We start from the raw sequence: 26390 nt of genomic DNA on the forward strand, positions 1-26390 counted from the left end.
TTCAGTAGCTCAGAATATAGGGACATATTGGATGGCATAAAAGAGAAATCGTGTGAAATCAAATAAAGTCAATAATTACAACAAACAAAATGTCACTTCCTTCTAGTTACAATTTTACAGGATTTAAAAAATTGTTAAGTTAAGTATCTTCCAAAAGGAGAATTCTACACATTTAATAAAAACAAATCACCAAGAGTCCTACTCTTTTTTTTCCATATAAAATAATTCCTTCACAATCTTTTCAGTAAAAAGCCAGAAAGAAATACATACATGATGGTGTTAATGCCTGAGAGCTGTTGGAACATTTGTAGGCCACAACCCACAATTAAAGCTCGGCGAGTTGGGGGATAACTCAGCATTCTGCAGATCACAGGTCCAGCTTTTATAAAAAAGAAAGAAAAAGAAGGACATGTCTATTATTTTTAGCTCCCAGAGTAATTATTCCCATTAGGATAAATTTCCCCAAATCTCTGTGAAATCAACATGACTGGGCATTTAAAAATAGAACATATGTACTTTTACAGAAACCTGGGCACAATATATTTTTGAAAACAGTACATATTTGAGTTAAAACTATAAAATCAACAAGAGAGAATTCAAGTTAAAGCAATTTATAGATACTAGAAAGATCTACATAACTGTAACGGCCACAAATTATTCTTCCTTAAATCCTTACAAGCTGTATTAACCACTCTTTGCTCTTCTGCTTCCTGGGCAATTAGTTACTATTTAAAATCCATTCAATGTGGGACTACTTACAAAGTCACTGGAAAAATTGCTTTAATCAACTGAAAGAATGGCATTCATTAAAAACAATTAAACAAGTAACAGAATTCATTACAATTTATTTGGCTAAAGTAACAAAATTCATTCCAGTCTATTTAATTCAAGTTAAGGAATTTGGGGGTGATATCAGAATTGGTTATGACTGTAATGGATATTATTAATAAAAATTACCCAAAAGGTAAAAAAAAGGATGAAATTTATGTCTATTTTATATAGGTATATATGTATGATATTTCTAGATATTTTTAATAGTTCCCTAAGAGGTATTCAATGATCATTTCAAAATATAAATGGGCTTTCAAAATGGTGCAGATCCCTTGGTCCCTATATCAGAACTCTAGATCAATTCTGAAAAGCTGTAGATCTGAACCACTGAGGCCTTAAGTAAGATGACTAACCAATTGATGCCTGTTGTCTGGGCATAATTACCTAAAGTGCCCCTTCTCTTCTCAGAAGTGCTTGTTATGCCTTCACCTTAGCCTTAAGAGGCATTCTATATAGTGTCCTTATGGGACCAGAGTTGACTCCTAGGACCTATGGTATAGCCTGGGATCACTGGGATGTTAATTGCTTCATTAGCAGCATTTTTCCTGGAGGCAATTTTCATTAGTGAACCCTAAACCAAGTAAAGTAAATTAAATTCTGAGGAAATTTCACCATTTCAGAATCTTTTGGAAATCTAATATTCCAGTTCACAGAAATGGAATATGGAATAGACCGTGTTATTGTCTCAGCAATAAAAGTTAATACAGGATGTTAAGCCAGGGGATTAATTAGAACTGAACATTACTGGGGTGAGGATATTCATCTCTACACAGGTATGATTACAATCACATGAAGACTTGATTTACTGCAAACAATTTTGTCTCTAAATGCTAAGACTGGACACACCCATTTAGAAAGCAGGGTGAGAGTATTATAAATGTCAAAATGTTTTAGATGCAAGTAAAGTGGTATTAAAACCTAGTATATCAGAAAGGTTATATGAAATAGGTAGACTTTGTGACAATATTGAAATATATCTAGATCAGTTCTCTGAAAGATAAGCAGACTCATCTGCAAATTTAGATATCTATGAATGAGCCACAAAATAAGAACTGTGCACAGCATCATATAAACATCTATTTCCATAAATCAAAATATTCAAATAAAAGATTATAATTTACCTTATATACCATGGAAAAATTTAAAAATGACATCTATGATGTTGTAACAAAACAAAACAAAAAACACTCAAACCCTTTTTTCAGCTTTTAAGAAACTCCACAGATGAGAAACTGGCCTTCTGCAAGAAACCTATCATAATCTTTGGATAGCTGTATCTACTTTCACTATTAAACTGTTCCATGGTTTGATAGACAGATTAGGTAATACTGAGTTTGGAGGGCAGAAAAATAAAGAGAAAATTATGACAAATTTGGATTAAAGTTTGACTTGTCAAAATATCAAGAGATAAATTATCACATAAACATCACATATTTATTTCCTAGTTTTAAAAAATCTGGGCTTTGAAAAAAGGAGCTGGAGGAATCAGGCTCCCTGACTTCAGACTATACTACAAAGCTACAGTAGTCAAAACAGTATGGAACTGGCACAAAAACTGAAATACAGATCAGTGGAACAGGATAGAAAGTCCAGAGAAAAATCCAAGCACCTATGGTCACCTAGTCTATGACAAAGGAGGCAAGAATATACAATGGAGAAAAGACAAGTCTTTTCAATAAGTGGTGCTGGGAAAACTGGACAGCTACCTGTAAAAGAATGAAATTAGAACACTCCCTAACACCATGCACAAAATAAACTCAAAATGGATTAAAGACCTAAATGTAAAGCCAGATATTATAAAACTCTTAGAGGAAAACATAGGCAGAACACTCTTTGACATAAATTGAAGCAAGATCTTTTTTAATCCACCTTCTAGAGTAATAAAAATAAAAACAAAAATAACAAATGGGACCTGATTAAACTTAAAAGCTTTTGCACAGCAAAGGAAACCATAAACAAAATGAAAAGGCAACCCACATAATGAGAGAAGATATTTGCAAAAGAAGCAGCTTACAAGGGATTAATCTCCAAAATATACAAATAGCTCATGCAGCTCAATATCAAAAAAACCCAAACAACTCATCAAAAAGTGGGTGGAAGATCTAAATAGACATTTCTCCAAAGAAGACATACAGATGGCCAAAAAGCACATGAAAAGATGCTCAACATCACTAATTATTAGAGAAATGCAAATCAAAACTACAATGAGGTATCACCTCACGCCGGTCAGAATGGCCAACATCAAAAAATCTACAAACAATAAATGCTGGAGAGGGTGTGGAGAAAAGGGAGCCCTCCTATGCTGTTGGTGGCAATGTAAATTGGTACAACCATTATGGAGAACAGTATGGAGGTTCCTTAAAAAACTAAAAATAGAGCTACTATATGATCCTGCAATCCCACTCCTGGGCATATATCTGGAGAAAGCCATAATTTGAAAACATACATGCACCCCAATGTTAACTGCAGCACTATTTACGATAGCCAGGACACGGAAGCAACCTAAATGTTCATTGACAGAGGAATGGATAAAGAAGATGTGGTATATATATACAATGGAATATTACTCAGCCATAAAACAGAATGAAATAATGTCATTTGTAGCAACATGGATGGACCTAGAGATTGTCATACTGAGTGAAGTAAGTCAGACAGAGAAACACAAATATCTTATGATATCACTTATATGTGCAATCTAAAAGAAAATGGTACAAATGAACTTATTTACAAAACAGAAATATAGTCTCAGATGTAGAAAACAAACTTATGGTTACCAAGGGGGAAAGCAGTGGGGGAGGGGAGGGATATACTGGGAGATTGGGATTGACATATACACACTATTATATATAAAAGAGATAACTAAGAAGGACCTACTGAATAGTATAGGGAACTCTTTTCAATACTCTAATGACCTACATGGGAAAAGAATCTAAAAAAGAGTGGATATATGTATATGTGTAACTGATTCACTTTGCTGTACAGCAGAAACTAACACAATATTTTAAATCAACTATACTCCAATAAAAATTAAAAAAAAAAAAAACATGGTTACATCTAAAAAAAATCTGGGTTTTGGACTTTCTTTTGGACTTCCTGTAAAAAATAAACAATGGTAGTTCCTTTATAAGACTGGATTGTTTTTTTTAAAGATAAATTTTGGTCACAGCAGCTGCATATCTGATTATGCATAAACAAAAGTAAAAAATGTCCTTTTATTAAAATCATAAACCTAGCTATATTAGGCAGTAAAACTAACAACAAATGCAAACCATTAATCTTTATATCACAGAAGCTGAGGCGAAGACAAATTCAAATACATGAATTGGTTGAATGTTCATAAGTGAAAATTTAAAATGTCATGCTCTACTTATTACATTTCTTTTGACTTTTGTAATTAAAAACATTTTTATGTATACAACCATTTCACACCTTATTTTTAACAAAACATCTGTGTCTTTGAAATACAGAAATTCCCACGCAATAAAAACTAAAACCTCTAGATAACAAAAGCAGAATGGAAATGCAGAACTCAAAATATAACACATAATAAAACAATAGAGGCAAAAACCGCAAATGGGTCATCTTTTCCATCATTCTGGACACCTCATACTAAGTAACTTTCACAATGGTTGTCCAGGTGTGGCAGGTGCTCTGGTGGCTCTGGTGGCAGGGCTAAAAAGGACAGTGCGACAAGTGCAACCACTCCTGTGGACAGGATGTCTGTGAGGAAGCTGAGTCTATAAAAGTTTCTCCAGGTATGATTAAAATGTACTAGAACACACTTCGTATAAAAGTCCAGCTCTTGACTTCCACTTCCAGCCAAGATGGAGTAACAGTTATCAGATTTACCTCCAACATGAAACAACTAAAAAGTCAGGCAAAACTGCATGAAACAGTAGTTCTCATGATAATGGGACAAAGAATAGTGACCCCTGATATTCAGGAAGCAAATGAGATGAACCCTCCAAATGCCCCAGCCTAAGCCTGGAAAAAAGTATCCAGGCTATAGCACAGGGAGGGGAAAGCAGGCAGACGGTGGTGGTCTCCTTGAGTTGAAAAGATGCAGCTCAGGATCCAGGTGGCTAGAGTTCACAGGGCAGCGTGCTGGAGAGGAGAGAGACTCACGGAGAGGACACTGGAGATCTGCAGGGCTCCTTGACTTTTCAGTTGAATACTGATCAGTGGATGTGTGTGAGGAAACTACCCAGTCAGGGGAAAGAGCCACAGGAAAGGACGAAAGAAATGAACCCCAGGAATTTACACAGGACTGAGAGTGAAAAACCTAGAGCATAAGGAATAATATTCAGAAGGGTTTTTACCTCAGTAATGGTATAAATTTAGTCCTGGATTAAATATTACTTGGGCACCATCTAAACAGTTTAAATGAAAGACCCAAATGCTTCCAAGGAACTGAATAGCATCCCACAACTAAGTTCAACAGTAAGATAAAATTGATAATGTCTGGCATACCATATAAAATTACGAGGCATGCAAAAAGGCAGGAAAGTACAACTTGTAATGATAAAGGGATTAATTCAGCAAGAGGATATAACAATCCTAAATGTCTCTGCACCTAATAAAAGCTTCAAAATATATGAAACAAAAAACACAACTGCAAGGGAAAATAGAAAAACCCACAATTATACTTGGATATTTCATCACGTCTTTCTGAGTAATAGTAAAAGTAGGCTGATAATCAGCAAAGATACAGAAGACATCAACAGCACTATCAACAAACTTGACCTGACATTTAGACAATACCCTACAGACCAAATGTTCTTTCCAAGAGTAAATGCATGGTAAATGTCTTGGAACATTTACTGAGATAGATTATATTATATTCTGAGCTCTAAATTCAGTCTCAATTAACTTAAAAGGATTAAAGTCATACAAAGAATGTTCTTTGATCATAATAAAATTAATATACAAATCAATAAACTGAAAGATAACTGGAAAATTCCCTCCAGATCAGAAACTGAATAACATATTTCCATGGATCAAAGAAAGAATGGGAAATGAGAAAGTATTCTGAACTGAAAGAATATGAAAATGCATCATATGAAAATTTGTGGAATGGAGCTAAAGTATAACAGAGGAAAATTTATAGCAATGATCTTGGCTTCCACCTAACAAAACCAGAAGAAGAGTGACAAAGGAAACCTCAAAAAAGCACAAGATAAAAAAATAAGATAGATCAGAATGGAAATCCATTAAATAGATAAGGAGACAATTGAGAAAAAAAATTAATGAAACCAAAATCTGGTTCTTTGAAAACATCAATAAAACTGATAAACTTTGAGCAAGACTATGGAAGGCTGAATAATGGCCCCTCAAAAGATACATACCTGCTAATCCCTGGAACTTGTTAATGTTACCTTAGATGTCAAAAAAAAAAAAAAGACTGTGCAGATGTGATTAAGTTAAGGATTTCTGATGTGGGAAGATTATCCTGGATTATTTGGGTTGGCCCTAAATGCAATCACATGTATCCCTATAAGAGGGAGGCAGAGGGAGATTCAGGACAGAATGGGAGAACGCAATGTGACCATGAATGCAGATACTGAATTGATGTAGCCATAAGCCGAGGAATAATGGAGGGAGGGAGGGAGGGAAAAAGGGAGAGAGGGAGGGAGGGAGGGAGGGAGAAAGGGAGAGAGGGAAGGAGGGAGGGAGGGAGGGAGAAAGGGAAGGAGGGAGAGAGGGAAGGGGAGAGAAGGAAGGAGGGAGGGAGGGAGAAAGGGAGAGAGGAAAGGAGGGAGGAAGGGAGAAAGGGAGAGAGGGAAGGAGGGAGGGAGGTGGGGGAGAGGGGGAGGGAGAGGTCTGTTTTCTTCTTCATGAGAGAGGGTTACAGTCTCATGACCTCATCTAAACCAATTGTCTCCCAAAAGCTCCATCTCCAAACACCGTCACTTTGGGCATTAGGGCTTCAACATATGAATTTTGGGGAGACAACAAACATTCAGTCCATAACACCAAGAGTATTAGGCATCTGTTCAAATCTCAATGAATTTTCTAATATTTTGATACCTCTTCATGCCTTATGAACCATTTTTCATCATCATTAGAGTGCTACCAAGCAAGAAAGAACAGGTAATATTATTGAGGAAAGAAGACATAGAGATCAGGTAACTTTCCAAAGGTCACAAACTATTAAGTATGTAGAGCTAGGACTTGAGCTAACTTCTGTTCATGCCATAAATGACAAGAAATTTTATATGTATACTTAAATGAGCTGATTTTCCTTAGCATAAAAAGAAAATCAACAATTATGAATAGTATGAGTAACAAAACACAAAACTAAAGCACTTTCAAGCTACAGGAATACACATTCTCTGTGTTCATCATGACTCGATCCCTCCATCTCTTTTTTTTCTCTTATCTTTTTTATGGCCTCACTTGCCACTATCGCCAGTCTTTACTCTCGAGTTATCTATCTCAAATCATTTATTTCAATCTGTTCTTTTCTCCAATCCTATATCCAGGGAGTTGAACATTGTTTACAAATAATTAGGAAAATAGACCTGGTTTCATGGCAAATTAAGGGTTTCTGTGAGTCAGGCCCTCCATGCTACCTGAGGAGTGCCATTCATCTCGAGATGGCTCTCAATTACATTCTCAACCACATCCATTTCAAACACTCCTCCTTGGACTTCCATTGTTCTCTGCAGCCTTTCAGACCAAGTATTCCCTAGCTCACTTAGCATACTTGAAGCACCGACCATCAGCCTACTCTTTGCTAGGTACAGAAACATGAAGAGGTCCTGCCCTGCAAGAGCTCATAATATCAGAGTGGGGAGGGAATCACACACAGAAACAAAACGAGTTGCACCACAAAAATCTAAGGGCTCTAACAGAGGTACATGTAAAGTATTATCAGACTGAGGAATAGGGAAGAACCCAGAAAGGGTGTGCCAGCTCAAGGTCATATAAAAGAGAAGTCATCATTTCTCACCCCAAACACTATGGTACCTAATTTCACATTAAGTCAGGATAAAAAAATGTGGCATTTGGCTATTCATTCCCTTTCCTAATTTCCATATCCAATGAGTTGCCAAATTCTAATGAAAATTAATGTATATATACCTGACTTCTTTCCACAAAATGTCAGAAAAACTTCTCTTGCTTTTGCATCCGTGCCCTCCCCAGCTCTCTACTGCCCTGCTGGGCTCTCATCTGGGGGCTCTCATCCGTGTCCTTGGTGAGACCGCATGGCAGTGGACAGTACTTGTGCAGGCCGCCGTTGAAATTCCAGCTCCCCCACTCAGCTGCCGTGAGGTTTTGCCCATGTTATTCAATCTTGCTAAGCCTCTATCTCCTCCTTGGTTAAGTGGACATAGTAGTAGTACTTGTCATTATGAAGATTAGAGATAGTAAACTTCCAGGCATACACTATGTGTAATGGTTAATTTGTGTGTCAGCTTTACTGGGTTACAGGGTGCCCAGATATTTGATTAAACATTACTTCTGGATGTGTCTATAAGGGTATCTGGATAAGATTAACATTTGAATCGGTAGACTGAGTAAAGCAGACTGCCCTCTCCAATGTGGATGGGCCTCATACAATCCATGAGGACCTAAAATACAACAAAAAGAGGAGGAAGGGAAGGTCTGTTCTCTCAGTCTGCCTATTATAGAGATGGGACATTGGTTTTCTCCTGCCCTCTGACTAGGACTTTCACCATCAGCTCTCCTGGGTCTCCAGCTTGCCAAGGGCAGAGTAGACTGTCTTATCAGCCTCCATTATCATGTGAGCCCATTCCCCATAATAAATAAATCTCATAGGAGATATATATATATATACACATATTAGATATAAATATAGATATAGATACAGATATAGATATAGACATAGATGTCCTATTGGTTCTATTTCTTTGGAAAACCCTGACTAATACTAACTCACACGTTATGTATTCAATAACAATGCCTTGTTTGTGTATGGTCTCCACATCTCCAGTCTCTACTGAATCAATCCAGCCTCTCCACATTGCTTCCATCCTGTCTACTAAAGCATAACACTGATCACTTTCTTCACTGACCTGTTCAAAACTTTTGATAACAGACCCATCAGGGTCTACTTCATGAAAGGCACACTCCTGCCTTTCAAGACTTATCTCACACTACTTCTTCTCTAACACACATGGCTTCAACAATCTTTGGGTAGCCTGTTTTACACAAAGAAGCCTCATATTTTTACATTTCTGTCTCGTATAATGTTCCTGTTCTATGAGGTCGCCCCTGATCCCAAAAGAAGATATTCTCTCATCAGAATGATGGTGTCAGTTTCATGCTTCTCTTATGTTCTCACTGATGGCTAATTTGTTTTACAGGTTATGTAGCTGATGTCTCTTCCATACTGGATTACGATCTTTATACTGGATTATGTGGGGTGAATGGCCCAGGTTTTATCTCTGTTTTATCATTTTGCTTCCCATTGTACTTAGCTTAGGGTCATGCAAATAGAAGAGATTCAATAAATATCTGTTTAATGAACATGAAGAAGAAAAGAAGGAGGAAAGGGAAGAAGGGAGAAAGAAACACCGGAGCAAATAATGGTTACTGAGATCAAGAATGAAGCAATCTGAATACACTGCAAGTTGCTAAACAATGTTGTGATTAATTATAAACTACCACTAAGATCTTGAGCACAGCCATGCTGTTTTCCTCTTCAATATGCAGCAGATGATGTTTGTGATTACAAGCTGGTGCTTGGCACATGTTCTGTTCGGAAGAATGGACTGCTGCTATTGATAAATTCAACCCCATGTGGTTCAATCATTCCTTCACAGTCTGGCATTTATACCAATACATTCTGAAATCCTTCTAAAGAATCAATTTGCCAAGATGTTGTGTTGGGCTGATTGTCTATAGCTGCCTGTTTGTGAGCTGATCATGGTACAGTATGCACTGACTCAGTAATCTAGTCATTATTATTGCAGGTTGCTAAAGTAAAGACTGTTTTCTGTGATAGGGCTTAATGTTACTAAAATACTGTTTTTCAAAAACCTACTCTTGTTACTACCAAGAATTCTTTTTAAATTCTAAAAATATTTCCTTCATCAAAGGTATCTACATAAACAAAAGCCATCATAAAATATATCCCCTAGCCAAGCAATTCTCAAACAAGAGATCTCTGAACTTCATAACAGCCATGGGAGTGTGGTGTGTTGCTGAGGGGAAGAATGTTAAGAATTACTACTTTAGAAAACCTTTCTTGAGCAAAGTGAAGTATCTTTTTTTTTAAAGAAATGAGTAATTCTTAGTAAATAAATAAATGAGTAGTCCTTAAACCATTATATTCTTAACATTAATACTGTCTTTCGCAAAGCAATTTTTAAATGAAAGGACACATACTTTTAACCTGATGGTATTCTGAGAGTATTTTCATAACAAGTTGTCATTCTTAGTGATATAAAGTTTCTCACCTAACTTTTCAATAGATATTAAACACTAAGATATAAGACAGTGTATGACTTGCATCTGCTAAAGGCTATACAACCATAAGCAGTGTTGAACAGTATAAAGAGTAAGAGTCTCCAAAACAGGAAAACCCAGATTCAAATCCAGCTCAGCTATGTAGAAGCTGTGTGACCCTGGGCGGGTTCCTTACCCTTTCTGAGCCTCGCATGCCTCATATGAGATAACATCTACTTCACAATTGTATTTTGATAATTAAAGGTGGTAGTACATGTGAAGTATATTGCACCAAAACTCAAATAATGATGCTATGATTTCATCTATCAGCTCTGTAGAATTTCTCCATAGTTGAATACAATTTGAAAGTTTTGAGTAAAAAACAACTGTCAATAAATTACATAGGGTTTCCTTCTATGTAAACAAAGAGATTTCATTCTTAAGGTCCCATAAAATAATTCAAAAAGCTTCATTAACATAAAAATAGATTAATTTTATAGTTATAATTTCTATATCTTTTATAATTAACAGAACACTCCTACACAGATGATTGATAAACACAAGGTGATAAATCAATAGGAATTATACTTCAGGCTCCTGTAATAAATGGCAGTTCTATCAAATTCATTTATATATACTGCCAAACTATTCATACAAATACAGATAAATTAGAATGATCTTATTCCCCTGACTTCATTTTAGATCACATGTAGCCTTCCTAGAATCTAAGTATTTCTACATTACTATCAGTTAAACATTTTAAGATATATGAACTATGTTTCTAAACATTAATCATTTGCTTGGTTAAAAAAGTATGTATTTATATGGATATTTGAATTCTATATGTATGTTTGGACATATTCGATTAACATGATTTTTTTTTAGATTCAAGCATTCAACAAATAAGTACTATTGAGAATAAAGATGAAAATCTAACCATGATTCATGTGTTTCATACTGTTCTTTCTTGCTATATTTAGCTTTACATGTGATAGTTACTATGAATAAATATACCAAAAAGATAAAAACCAGGCCGAATTAAAGGGTCCATGATCTTACAGTGGGGCAGAATATCTAAAATCACGTTTGTTCCACCAGATTCTGGAAGCATGACTGCTGCAAACATATGTGGTACCTTGAAATATAATATCTTAAAGGAAAGAGACTGTGTTTTCTGTCAGCATGATTCTTGGAAAACCATATTTATTTCAAAAATATCCAGGAATGAGAAACAAAAAAGAACCAAAACAAATTTATAAGAATATATATATATATATATATATATATATATATATACACACATATTTTCTAATTCCAAAGCAGTTCTCCTGTCACAACTCTCTTCCTACTTTTCAATTACATCTTATAAAGAAAAAAGATAAATAAAAATAAAAATAATTGTCTCCTACCTGTGAAAAAAATATGTGATAGTTATTAAATATAGAGTAAGAAATAAAGATGTTCTGAGGTGTGGCCAAGATGGTGGAGTAGGAAGACCCTGAGCTTACCTCCTCCCATGGGCACACCAAAATCACAACTATTTACAGAGTAACTATTAAAGAGAAAGACTGGAAGACTAGAAAAAAAGATGCTCTACAACTGAAGAAATGAAGAAGAAACCATAACAAGATGGGTAAGAGGGGCAGAGACGTATAGTCAATACCCATACCCCAGGGTGAACATCCCACAAATGGGAGGATAATTACAATTGCAGAGGTTCTCCCCAAGAAGTGAGGGGTCTGAGGTCCACATTGGGCTCCCCAGTCAGGAAGTCCTACACTCAGAAGATGAGCCCCCAGAGTGTTTCACTTTGAAGGCCAGCAAACTTTAATTTTTGGAGAGCCAGAGGCTTGTGGGAAATAAAAGACTCCACTCTTATAGGGTGCACACAAAATTTCACATGCTCTGGGACCCAGGGCAGAAGCAGTAATTTGACAGGTGCCTGGGTCAGACCTACCTGCTGATCTTAGAGAGCATTCCAGAGAGGCAGGAGGCAACTGGAGCTCACAATGGGGACACAGACCCTGGCAGCAGCCATTTCTGGGAGCTTCTTCTACCACAAGGACACTACTGCAGGCAAGCACCATTTTGGAATCCTCCCTCAGCTTATTAGATCCAGGACATGGCACCACCTACCAGTCTGTTACCATCTGTACTGGGATGCCTCAGGCCAAGCATCTACCCAGGCAAGGACACAGCATCTACCCACCAGACCTGTTGTCTTAAGACCCCCTGAGCCCTCAGCTGTCCTGGGACATGGCCTTGTCCACCAGAGGGTCCAGGACACAGCCCTGCACACCAGGTGATAAACTAGGCCCAGGACCCATAGAGCCCTGCAGCTAGAGACCCCAGGATGCAGTTCAGCCCATCAGTGGGCCTATACTAGACACAGGACCAGCTTTACCCACCAGTGGGCAGGCACCAGCCCCAGGATAGCAGAGACCCAGGCCCAACCCACCAGCAGGCCACACATCAATTCTGGGACCCCAAGGGCCCTACAGCCAGAGACCCCAGGATATGCCTTGCCCGACAACGGGCAGGCACTAGTCCCAGGTCAAGGTCTCACCTATCAATGGGTGGGCACCAGCTGTGGAATCTCCTGGGCTCTGACCCCCCCCACCAGTGGGTGAACATGAGCCCCAGGACAACCACGGACCTGCAGCCTATCAGTACCCAGGTCACAAAACAGCAGGCAGGCACCAGAGCAGGGAACTCTTGAACCCTGGCCCCACTCACCAGCATGCCAACACCAACTCTGGGACACCTTGGGTCCCTCAGTAAGCCACCCTAAGATTCCTGCCCTCCCCACCATTGGGCAAACACAAGCTTCAGGACACCCTGGCCTCTGCAGCCAGCTATGTAAGGAGCTAGCATCACCCATCAGCAGGCTGACACTAGATCTGGGACCCCTGGCACAACTATCCATCCCAGATACCAGCACTGCTTAACAGTGGGCCAGCACTAGACCTGGCCCCACTCACTAGAAGCCAACAGCTTCCACACAAGGAAGGGCCTGGCAACCAACCAGGTCAGAAGCCAGACACACTTACCAGAACACCCACAGTTCTAAGCTCGTCATGACAGAATGACCCACATAGCCCACATGGCCCATAGAGCATATAGTTCTAATGACCAGAGCAGAGTAAGCTGCTGGGACACATAGGATGTCTCCTACAAAAGGTAACTTCTCCGAGCCTGGGAAACATAATCAACTTATTAAATACATAGAAATAAAAACAGGAGCTTAGGCAAAATGAGGTAACAGACAAATATGTTCCAAACAAAGGAACAAAATAAAGCCCCAGAAGAAATACTAAGTGAAGTGAAGATAAGAAATCTACCCAATAAAGAGTTTAAGGTCATGATTATAAAGCTGTTCCAAGAACTCAGGAGAAGATTGGATGAGCAGAGTAAGAGGTTAGAAGCTTTTAAAAGAGTTAGAAAATACAAAGAAGAACCAAAAACTGATGACGACTACAATAACTGAAATAAAAAATACACCAGAAGGAATCAACAGTAGATTAGATGATATCAGCGAATGGAAGACAGAGTACTGGAAAACACTGAAGACGAACAGAAGAAGGTAAAAGAAGAAAAGAAAATGAGGACAGTTTAAGAGACCTCAGTGACAGCATCAAGTGTACTAATATTCACATTACAGGGAGAAGGAGAAAGCGAGAGAAAGGGGCAGAGAATATATTTGAAGATATAATAGCTGAAAACTTCACTAACCTGAGAAAGGAAACAGATGTCCAGGTCCGGGAAGCACATACAGTCCCAAACAGAATCAGTACAAGGAAGAACACACCAAGACACATTGTAATTAAATGGCAAAAATCCAAGATAATGAGAGAATGTTAAAAGCAGCAAGGGACTATCTCTATTGCTGCTGCTACTGCTGCTGCTGCCGCCACTGCCACCACTGCTACTGCTGCCGGCAGAGCTGCTGGGAGTGGGCATCTCCTGTCTGGGATACCCACCATTGCGGCATCTCCTGCACACCCTGGCCCCAAACGGACCTGCCAGCCCCAGGGAACAAAAGTGGAGCCCCCCCTGTCCTCTCCTGCTGAAGCCAGAGGATGACTTGAGAGGGCTGAGTGGAGAGTGTGGTCCTCAGCGGCGGGCGGGGAAGGAGACCTTCAAAATGGTGGAGGAGTAAGACGCGGAAATCACCTTCCTCCCCACAAATACATCAAAATACATCTACATGTGGAACAACTCCTACAGAACACCTACTGAACATAGTAGAAGACCTCAGACTTCCCAAAAGGCAAGAAACTCCCCACGTACCTGGGCAGGGAAAAAGAAAAAAGAAAAAATGGAGACAAAAGAACAGGGACAGGACCTGCACCTCTGGGAGGGAGCTGTGAAGGAGGAAAAGTTTCCACACACTAGGAAGCCCCTTCACTGCCGGGGATGAGGGGTGGGTGGGGGGAAAGCTTCGGAGCCACAGAGGAGAGCGCAGTAACAGGGGTGCGGAGGGCAAAGCGGAGAGATTCACGCACAGAGGATCAGTGCCGACCAGCACTCACCAGCCTGAGAGGCTTCTCTGCTCCCTGCCGGGGTGGGTGGGGGCTGGGAGCTGAGTCCTGGGGCTTCAGAGGTCAGATCTCAGGGAGAGGACTGGGGTTGGCTGTGTGAACACAGCCTGAAAGGGGCTAGTGAACCACAGCTAGCCGGGATAGAGTCCGGGAAAAAGTCTGCACTTGCCTCAGAGGTAAGAGACCATTGTTTTGGGGTGCACAAGAGGAGGGGATTCCTTCCCCGTCTGCCCACAGAAGGCAGAGCATGGCCTAAACAAGCTCCAGAGATGGATGTGAGCCACGGCTATCACCTCGGACCCCAGAGACAGGCATGAAACAATAATGCTGTCACGGCTGCCACCAAGAATCCTGTGTGCAAACACAGTTCACTACCCACACCACACCCCTCGGTGAACCTGTGCAGCCCGCCACTGCCAGGGTCCCAAGATCCGGGGACAACCAACTTCCCCAGGAGAACACACGGCGTGCATCAGGCTGTTGCAATGTCACACTGGCCTCTGCCACTGCAGCCTAGCCTGCATTCCAATTATGACTACCGTACCCCTCCCTCTCTCCGGCCCAAGTGAGCAAGAGAGCCCTAATTAGCCACTGTTTTAACCCCCTCCTGTCTGGGCAGAGAACAGATGCCTGAGGGTGGCCTACACACAGACGCAAGGTCAAAACCAAAGCTGAAACCCAGGAGCTGTGTGAACAAAGAAGAGAAAGGGAAATTTCTCCGTGCAGCTTCAGGAGCAGCAGATTAAATCCCTACAATCAACTTGATGAACCCTGCATCTGTGGAATACCTGAATAGACAACAAATGCTCCCAAAATTGAGGCGGTGGACTTTGGGAGCAACTGTAGACTCGGGGTTTGCTTTCTGCATTTGATTTGTTTCTGGTTTTTAGCTTTATCTTAGATTAGCTTTTAGTGCTTGTTCTCATTGGTGGATTTGTTTATTGGTTTGGTGGTTTTCTTCTTTTTTATTTTTTATTTTTTTATTCTTTTTTTATATAAAAATTTTTTTTTTCCTTTTTTCTCTTTTTGTGAGTGTGTATGGTATGTTTCTTTGTGTGATATTCTCTGTTTAGCTTTGCTTTTACCATTTGTCCTAGGGTTCTGACTGTTCGTTTTGTTGTTGTTGTGGTTTGTTTTCTTTTTATGGGTGTGTGTGTGTGTATGTTTCTTTGTGTGATTTTCTTAGTTTAGCTTTACTTTTACCATTTGGTTTGGAGCTCTATCTGTTCATTTTGTTTGTTTGTTTGTTTGTTTTCCTTTTTCTTTCTTTTCTGCTGAGACGTGTGGCTGACAGGGTCTTAGTGCTCTGGCCGTGTGTCTGGCCTGAGCCTCCAAGGTGGGAGAGCCAGGTCCAGGACATTGGACCACCAGAGGCCTCCCGGTCCCACGTATTATCAATCGGCAAGAGATCTCCCAGAGATCTCCGTCTCAACACTAAGACCCAGCTCCACCCAACAGCCAGCAAGCTCCACTGCTGGACGTCCCATGCCAAACAACTAGCAAGACAGGAACACAACCCCAACCATTAGCAGAGAGGCTGCCTAAAGTCATACTAAGTTAACATATACCCCAAAACACACTAACAGACGTGGCCCTCCCTACCAGAAGAACAAGATTCACCCCACCCACTAGAACACAGGCAACAGTCGCTTCCACTAGGAAGCCAACACAAGCCACTGAACCAATCTCACCCATTGCAGGCAGACAACAAAAACAACGGAAATTACAAACCTGGAGCCAGCGAAAAGGAGACCCCAAACACAGTAATTTAAACAGACTGAGAAGACACAGAAATATGCAGCACATGAAGGAGCAAGGTAAAAACCTACAGACTAAACAAATGAAGAGGAAATAGGTAGTCTACCTGAAAAAGAATTCAGAGTAATGATAGTAAAGATGATCCAAGATCTTGGTAATAGGATGGAGAAAATACAAGAAACGTTTAATAAGGACACAGAAGAACAAAAGAGCAAACAAACAATGATGAACAACACAATAAATGAAATTAAAATTCTCTAGAAAGAATCAACATCAAAATAACTGAGGGAGAAGAGTGGATAAGTGACCTGGAATATAAAATAGTGGAAATAACTGCCACAGAGCAGAATAAAGAAAAAAGAATGGAAAGAATTGGGGACAGTCTCAGAGACCTCTGGGACAACACTGAACGCACCAACATTCGAATAATAGGGGTCGCAGAATAAGAAGAGGAAAATAAAACGTCTGACAAAATACATGAAGAGATTATAGTTGAAAACTTCCCTAAAGCGGAAAGGAAAATAGTCAATCAAGTCCAGGAAGCGCAGAGTCCCATACAGAATAAATCCAAGGATAAACACACCAACACACATATTAATCCAACTATCAAAAATTAAATACAAAGAAAAAATAGTAAAAGCAGAAAGGGAAAAGCAACAAATAACATACAATGGAATCCCCAAAAGGTTAACAGCTGATCTTTCAGCAGAAAAACTGCAAACTAGAAGGGAGTGGAAGGACATATTTAAAATGATGAAAGTGAAAAACTTACAACAAGATTACTCTACCCAGCAAGGAACTCATGCAGATTCGACGGAGAAATTAAAACCTTTACAGACAAGCAAAAGTTAAGAGAATTCAGCACCACCAAACCAGCTTTACAACAAATGCTAAAGGAACTTCTCTAGCCAGGAAACATGAGAGAAGGAAAACACTTACAATAACAAATCCGAAACAATTAAGAAAAATGGTAATAGGAACATACATATCGATAATTACCTTAAATGTAAATGGATTACATGCTCCAACCAAAGACATAGACTGGCTGAACGGATACAAAAATAAGACTCATATATATGCTGTCTACAAGAGACCCACTTCAGACCTAGGGACACATACAGACTGAAAGTGACGGGATGGAAAAAGATATTCCATGCAAATGGAAATCAAAAGAAAGCTGGAGTAGCAATTCTCATATCAGACAAAATAGACTTTACAATAAAGACTATTACAAGACACAAAGAATGACATTACATAATGATCAAGGGATCAATCCAAGAAGTTATAACAATTGTAAATATTTATGCACCCAACATAGGAGCACCTCAATACATAAGGCAAATGCTAACAGCCATAAAAGGGGAAATCAACAGTAACACAATCATAGTTGGGGACTTTAACAGCCCACTTTCACTGATGGACAGATCATCCAAAATGAAATTAACAGAGAAACACAAGCTTTAAATGACACATTAAACCAGATGGACTTAACTGATATTTATTGCACATTCCATCCAAAAACAACAGAATACACTTTCTTCTCAACTGCTCATGGAACATTCTCCAGGACAGATCATATCTTGGGTCACAAATCAAGCCTTGACAAATTTAATAAAATTGAAATCATACCAAGTATCTTTTCTGACCACAATGCTATGAGACTAGATATCAATTAAAGGAAAAAAACTGTAAAAAATACAAACACATGGAGGCTAAACAATACAGTACTAAATGACCAAGAGATCACTGAAGAAATCAAAGAGGACATCAAAAAATACCTAGAAAAAAATGACAATGAAAACATGACGACTCAAAACCTATGGGGTGCAGCAAAAGGAATTCTAACAGGGAAGTTTATAGCAATACAATCCTACGTCAATAAACAAGAAACATCTCAAACAACCTAACCTTACACCTAAAGCAATTAGAGAAAAATAACAAAGAAAACCCAAAGTTAGCAGAAGGAAAGAAACCATAAAGATCAGATCAGAAATAAACGAAAAAGAAATCAAGGAAACAACAGCAAAGATCAATAAAACTAAAAGCTGATTCTTTGACAAAATAAACAAAATTGATAAACCACTAGCCAGACTCATTAAGAAAAACAGGGAGAAGATGCACATCAACAGAATTAGAAAGGAAAAAGGAGAAGGAACAGCTGACCCTGAAGAAATACAAAGAATCACAAGGGATTACTACAAGCAACTATATGCCAATAAAATGGACAACCTGGAAGAAATGGACAAATTCTTAGAAAAGCACAAACTTCAGAGACTAAACCAGGAAGAAACAGAAAATATGAACAGCCCAATCACAAGCACTGAAATTGAAACTGTGATTAAAAATCTTCCAACAAACAAAAGCCCAGGACAAGATGCCTTCACAGGTGAATTCTATCAAACATTTAGAGACGAGCTAACACCTATCCTTCTCAAACTCTTCCAAAATATAATGGAGGGAGAAACACTCCCAAACTCATTCTATGAGGCCACCATCACCCTGATACCAAAACCAGACAATGATGTCACAAAAAAAGAAAACTACAGACCAATATCACTGATGAACATACATGAAAAAATCCTCAACAAAATACTACCAAACAGAATCCAACAGCACATTAAAAGGATCATACACCATGATCAAGTGGGGTTTATCCTTGGAATGCAAAGATTCTTCAGTATACGCAAATTAATCAATGTGATTCACCATATTAACATATTGAAGGAGAAAAACCATATTATAATCTCAATAGATGCAGAAAAATTTTTTGACAAAATTCAACACCCATTTATGATAAAAACTCTCCAGAAATGGGCATAGAGGGAACCTACCTCAACATGATAAAGGCCATATATGACAAACCCACAGCCAAAATCATTTTCAATGGTGAAAAACTGAAACCATTTCCTCTAAGATCAGGAACAAGACAAGGTTGTGCACTCTCACCACTATTATTCAACATAGTTTTGGAAGTGTTAGCCACGGTAATCAGGAAGAAAATGAAATAAAACGAATCCAGACTGTAAAAGAAGAAGTAAAACTGTGAATGTTTGCAGATGACATGATACTATACATAGAGAATCTTAAAGATGCTACCAGAAAATTACTGGAGCTAATGAATGAATTTGGTAAAGTAGTGGGATACAAAATTAATGCACAGAAATCTCTTGCTATCCTATATACTGACAAAAAATCTGAAAGAAAGATTAAGGAAACACTCCCATTTATCACTGCAACAAAAAGAATAAAATACCTAGGAATAAACCTACCTAAGGAGACCAAAGACCTGTATGCAGAAAACTGTAAGACACTGATGAAAGAAATTAAAGATGATACAAACAGATGGAGAGCTATAGCATGTTCTTGGTTAGAAGAAGCAACATTGTGAAAATGACTATACTACCCAAAGCAATCTACAGATTCAATGCAATCCCTATCAACCATCAGTGGCATTTTTCACAGAACCAGAACAAAAAATTTTACAATTTGTATGGAAATACAAAAGACCCCAAATAGCCAAAGCAGTCTTGAGAAAGAAAAACGGAGCTGGAGGAATCAGGCTCCCTGACTTCAGACTATACTACAAAGCTACAGTAATCAAGACAGTATGGTACTGGTACAAAAACAGAAATAAAGATCAATGGAAAAGGATAGAAAGCCCCGACATAAACCCACACATAGGGTCATCTTATCTTTGACAAAGGAGGCAAGAATATACAATGGAGAAAAGACAGCCTCTTCAATAAGTGGTGCTGGGAAAACTGGACAGCTACATGTAAAATAATGAAATTAGAACACTCCCTAACACCATACACAAAAATAAACTCAAAATGGATTAAAGACCTAAATGTAAGGCCAGACACTAGAAAACTCTTAGAGTAAAACACAAGCAGAACACTCTATGACATACACCACAGCAAGATCCTTTTTGACCCACCTCCTAGAGAAATGGAAATAAAAAGAAAAATAAACAAATGGGACCTAATGAAACTTAAAACCTTTTGCATAGCAAAGGAAAACATAAACAAGATGAAAAGACAACCCTCAGAATGGGAGAAAATATTTGCAAATGACGTAACTGACAAAGGATTAATCTCCAAAATATACAGGCAGCTCATGAAGCTCAATATCAAAAAAAAAAAAGAAACAACCCATTCCAAAAATGGGTGGAAGACCTAAATAGACATTTCTCCACAGAAGACATACAGATTGCCAACAAACACATATGCTCAACATTACTAATCATTAGAGAAATGCAAATCAGAACCACAATGAGGTATCATCTCACTCCGGTCAGAATGGCCATCATCAACAAATCTACAAGCAATAAATTCTGGAGAGGGTGTGGAGAAAAGAGAACCCTTTTGCACTGTTGGTGGGAATGTAAATTGATACAGCCACTATGGAGAACAGTATGGAGGTTCCTTCAAAAACTAAAAGTAGAACAACCACATGACCCAGCAAACCCACTACTGGGCATATACCCTGAGAAAACCATAATTCAAAAAGAGTCTTGTACCACAATGTTCATTGCAGGACTATTTACAATAGCCAGGACATGGAAGCAACCTAAGTGTCCATCGACAGATGAATGGATAAAGATGTGCCACATATACACAATGGAATATTACTCAGCCATAAAATGAAACAAAATTGAGTTATTTGTAGTGAGGTGGATGGACCTAGAGTCTGTCATACAGAGTGAAGTAAGTCAGAAATAGAAAAACAAATACCATATACTAACACATATATATGGAATCTAAAAAAAAAAAAAAAATTGGTCCTGATGAACCTAGGGGCAGGACAGTAATAAAGATGCAGACGTAGAGAATGGACTTGAGGACGTGGGAGGGGGAAGGGTAAAGTGGGACAAAGTGAGACAGTAGCATTGACATACATACACAACCAAGTATAGAATAGATAGATAGTGGGAAGCAGCTGCATAGCACAGGGAGATCAGCTCAGTGCTTTGTGACCACCTAGAGGGGTGGGATAGGGAGGATGGGAGGGAGGCACAAGAGTGAGGAGATATGGGGATATATGTATACATATAGCTGATTCACTTTGTTATACAGCAGAAACTAACAGAACATTGTAAAGCAATTATACTCCAATAAAGATGTTAAAAAAATTTATTACATGCCAAAAAATAAAATAAATAAAATAAAAAATAAAAGCAGCATGGGAAGAGCCACAGGTTATATATAACAGAACCCCCTTAAGGCTATCAGATGACTTTTCAGGAGAAACACTGCAGGCCAGAAGGGAGTGGCATGATATATTTAAAGGGATGAAAGGGAAAACTTAAAACCAACAATACTTCACCTGGCAAGGTTTTCATTCAGATTTTATGGAGAGATAAAAGTTTTACAGAGAAGCAACAGCTGAAAGAGTTCAGCACCACAAAACCAGTTTTACAACCGATATTAAAGGGACTACTCTAAGTGAAAAAGGCCACAACTAGAACCTGGAATATTACAAAAAGAAAATTCTCTCTGGTAAAGGCAATACACAGTTAAGTTGGTAAATCAAGCACATATAACGTAGTAGGAAAGTTAAAAGACAAAAGTAGTAAAATCATCTGTATTTGCAATAAGTAGTTATATATATATATTATATATAATATATACTTATATAAATTATATGAATGTATATATTTATATATTTATAAACATTATTTATATTATATTTATATATATATAAAATGTTGCTGATCTATTAAGTTTAAATGCATTTTAAGAACCCTGCATTTTTATTAATATATAATTATATATATAATTATATTATATATAATTATATATAATTAATTATATGTATACAATTAATTATATATTATATAAAATATATATATTTATATATATTATACACATGCATTTGAACTTAATAGATCAGCAACTTTATATATATATACAGAGAGAGAGAGAGAGAGAGAGAGAGATTGCTATATACAGAAACTGATTTCAGATCTAAAGATCAACACAGACTGAAAGTTCGGAGATAGAAAAAGGTATTACATGCAAATGCAAATGAAAAGAAAGCCAGGTTATCAATACTTGTATCAGACAAAATAGACTTTAAAACAAAGACTGTAACAAGAGGCAAAGAAGGACATTACAATATGATCAAGGGATCAATCCAAGAATAGGACATAACAATTGCAAATATATATTCATCCAACATAGAAGCACCTAAATACAGAAAGCAAATATTGACAGTCATAATGGAAGAAACTGACAGTAACACAATAATAGTAGGGAACATTAACACCTCACTTACATCAATGAACAGATCGTCCAGACAGAAAATCAATAATGAATAACTGGCCTTACATGACACATTACACCAGATGGATTTATGTGTGTGTGTGTGTGTGTGTGTGTGTGTGTGTAACATTCCATCCAAAACAGCAAGTGACACATTCTTTTCAAAGGCAAATGAAACATTTTCCAGCAGGATATAACACTTGAAAGGTAATAATCAAGTCTCAGTAAATTAAAATAACTGAAATCATACCAAGCATCTTTTCTTAACACAGTGATATTAGACTAGAAGGAAAAATCAACTACAAGAAAAAAATGCAAAGAAACACAAACACGTGGAGGCTAAACAATATGCTATTAAACAAACAATGGATTACTGAAGAAATCAAAGAAGAATCAGAAAGTAATGTAAGGCAAATGAAAACGAAAACACAAAGATCCAAAATTTATGGGATGCAGCAAAAGCACTTCTAAGAGAGAAGATTAGAGCTATACAAGCTTACCTCAGGAAAAAAGAAAAATCTTAAATAAATGATATAACCTTAACACCTAAAGTAACTACATAAAGAACAAACAAAATCCAAAGGTAGTAGTAGGAAAAAAATGATAAAGTTCAGAGCAGAAATAAATGAAATAGAGACCATGAAAAACAATAGCAAAGATCAATGAAACAGAGCTGGTTCTATGAAAAGATAAACAAAATTGATAAACATTTAGACAGACTCATCAAGAAAAAAAAGTGAAAAGGCCCAAATCAGGAAGATCAGAAATGAAAAAAGGAAAGTTACAATTGACACCACAGAAATGCAAAGGATCATAAGAGATTTCTATGAACATTTATATGCCAATAAAATGGACAAATTCCTAGAAATGTATAATCTCCCAAGACTTAACCAAGGAAGAAAAAGAAAATATGAACAGACCAATTATCAGTAATGAAACTGAATCAGTAATAAAGAAATTCCCAACAAACAAAAATCCAGAATCAGATGGCTTCACAGGTGAATTTTACCAAATATTTAGAGAAGAGTTAACACCTATCCTTCTCAAACTACTCCAAAAAACTGCAGAGGAAGGAACCACTTCTGAACTCATTCTAAGAAGCCAGTGTCACCCTGATACCAAAACCAGACAAACGTATTACAACAAAAAGAAAATTACATACCAATATCACTGATGAACACAGATGCAAAAATCCTCAACAAAGTATTAGCAAACCAAATTCAACAATATATTAAGAGGATCATACAGCATGATCAAGAGTTATTTATCCCAGGCATGCAAGGAGGGTTCAATATTCATAAATCAATCAATGTGATACACCACAATAACAAATTGAAGAATATAAATCTTATGATCATCTCAATAGATGCAGAAAACGTTTTGACAAAATCCCACAACATTTATGATAAAAACCCTCAACAAAGTGGATTTACAGGGAATATATCTCAACATAATAAAGGCCATACATGACAAGCCCACAGCTAACATCATACTCAATGGTGAAAAACTGAAACCATTTCCTCTAATATCAGGAACAAGACAAGGATGCCTACTTTCACTACTTTTATTCAACATATTATTGGAAGTCCTAGCCACAGCATTAAGACAAGAAAAAGAAATAAAAGGAATCCAAATTGGAAAGAAAAGTAAAACCGTCACTGTTTGTAGATGACCTGATAGTATACATAGAAAATCCTGAACACAACCAAAAAAGTACTAGAGCTCATCAATAAATTTGGTAAAGTTGCAGGATACTAAATTAATATACAGAAATCTGTTGCATTTCTATACACTAAGAGCAAACTATCAGAAAGAGAAATTAAGAAAACAACCTTATTCACAATCACATCAAAAAGAATAAAATACCTGGCATAAATCTAACTAAGGAGGTAAAAGAACTGTACTCAGAAAACTATAAGACATTAATGAAATAAATTGAAGACTACACAAACAGATGGAATGAGATACTGTGTCCAGTTTGGAAGAATTAATATTGTTAAAATGACCACACTACCCAAGGTAATCTACAGATTCAATGCAATCCCTATCAAAACACCAATAGCATTCTTTATAGAACTAGAACAAATAAGTCTAAAATTATATGGAAACACAAAAGACCCCAAATAGCCCAAAGAGTCTTGATAAAGAACAAAGCTGGAGATATCATGCTCCCTGATTTCAAACTCTATTACAAAGCTACAGTAATCAGAAAAGTCTGGTACTGGCACAAATACAGACCCATAGATCAACTGAGTAGAATAGAGAGACTAGAAATGAATCCACACCTATATGGGCAATGAATGTATGACAAAGGAAGCAAGAATATGCAGTGGGGAAAAGACACCCTCTTCAGTAAATGGTGTTGGGAAAACTAGACAGCTACATGTAAAAGAATCAAACTGGACTACTCTTCCACACCATGCACAAAAATAAATTAAAAGTGCCTTAAAGACTTAACTGTTAAGACCTGAAACCATAAAACTACTACTAGAAGAAAACATAGGCAAGTAAGCTTTTTGCCATAGGTCTTATTAATATTTTTTTTGGATATGTCTCCTCAGGTAAGGGAAACAAATGGGACTACATCAAACTAAAAAGCTTTTTCACAGCTAAGGAAACTATCAACAAAATGAAAAGGCCACCTGTTGACTGGGAGAAGATATATGCAAATGATATATCTGATAAGGGGTTAATATCCAAATATACAAAGAACTCATGCAACTCAACATCAAAAAAACAAACAACCCAATGAAAATATGGGCAGAGGATCTGAACAGACATTTTTCCAAAAGGATATACAGATGGGCAAAAGACACATGAAAAGATGATCAACATCACTAACCAGTAGGGAAATGCAAATCAAAACCACAATGAGATATCACCTCATACGTGTCAGAATGGCAATTATCAAAAAGACAAAAAATAACAAGTATTGGTAAGGATGTGGATAAAAGGAACCCTTGTGCACTGTTGGTGGGAATGTAAACTGTTGCAGCCACTATGGAATACAGTATGGAGATTCCTAGGAAATTAAAAATAGAAGTACCATGTGATCCAGCAATTCCACTTCTGGGTATTTATCCAAATAAAACAAATAATAATTAGAGAAGATATATGCATCCCTTGTTCATTCCAGTATTATTTCCAATAGCCAAAGTGTGGAAGCAACCTACATGCCCATTGACAGGTGAATGAATAAAGAAGATGTGGTATATATATGTATATATGGAATATTACTCAGCCTACTCAGCCATCAAAAAAAAAGAAAGAAATCTTGCCATTTGTGACAATATGGATGGACCTAGAGGGTATTATGCTAAGTGAAATACAGACAGAGAAAGACAAAACTGTATGATTTTGCTTACATGTTATATCTACAAAAACAAAAGAAATGAACAAACATAACAAAACAGAAACAGAGTTATAGATATAAGGAATAAACAGGTGTTTGCCAGGGGGAGGGAGCTGGGAGTAAGAAAGGAATAGGTAAGGAAGATCTGGAGGTATAAACTTCCAGTTACAAAACACATGAGTCAAGAGGATGAAATGTACAGGATGAGGAATACAGTCAGTAATTATGTAA

General features: G+C 37.6%; 1 protein-coding gene across 1 annotated transcript in view; it reads right to left on the bottom strand.

The window, feature by feature from the left end:
• SLC2A13 (solute carrier family 2 member 13) overlaps positions 1 to 26390 on the bottom strand; it is a 440944-nt gene that overhangs the window by 224968 nt on the left and 189586 nt on the right. Inside the window, exon 4 of the mRNA XM_068561628.1 lies at positions 271 to 379. Coding sequence (XP_068417729.1) covers positions 271 to 379 — 109 coding nt within the window. The remainder of the gene's footprint in view (positions 1 to 270; positions 380 to 26390) is intronic.

This window comes from Eschrichtius robustus, chromosome 13 (assembly GCF_028021215.1).
Source record: "Eschrichtius robustus isolate mEscRob2 chromosome 13, mEscRob2.pri, whole genome shotgun sequence".
NCBI lineage: Eukaryota > Metazoa > Chordata > Mammalia > Artiodactyla > Eschrichtiidae > Eschrichtius > Eschrichtius robustus.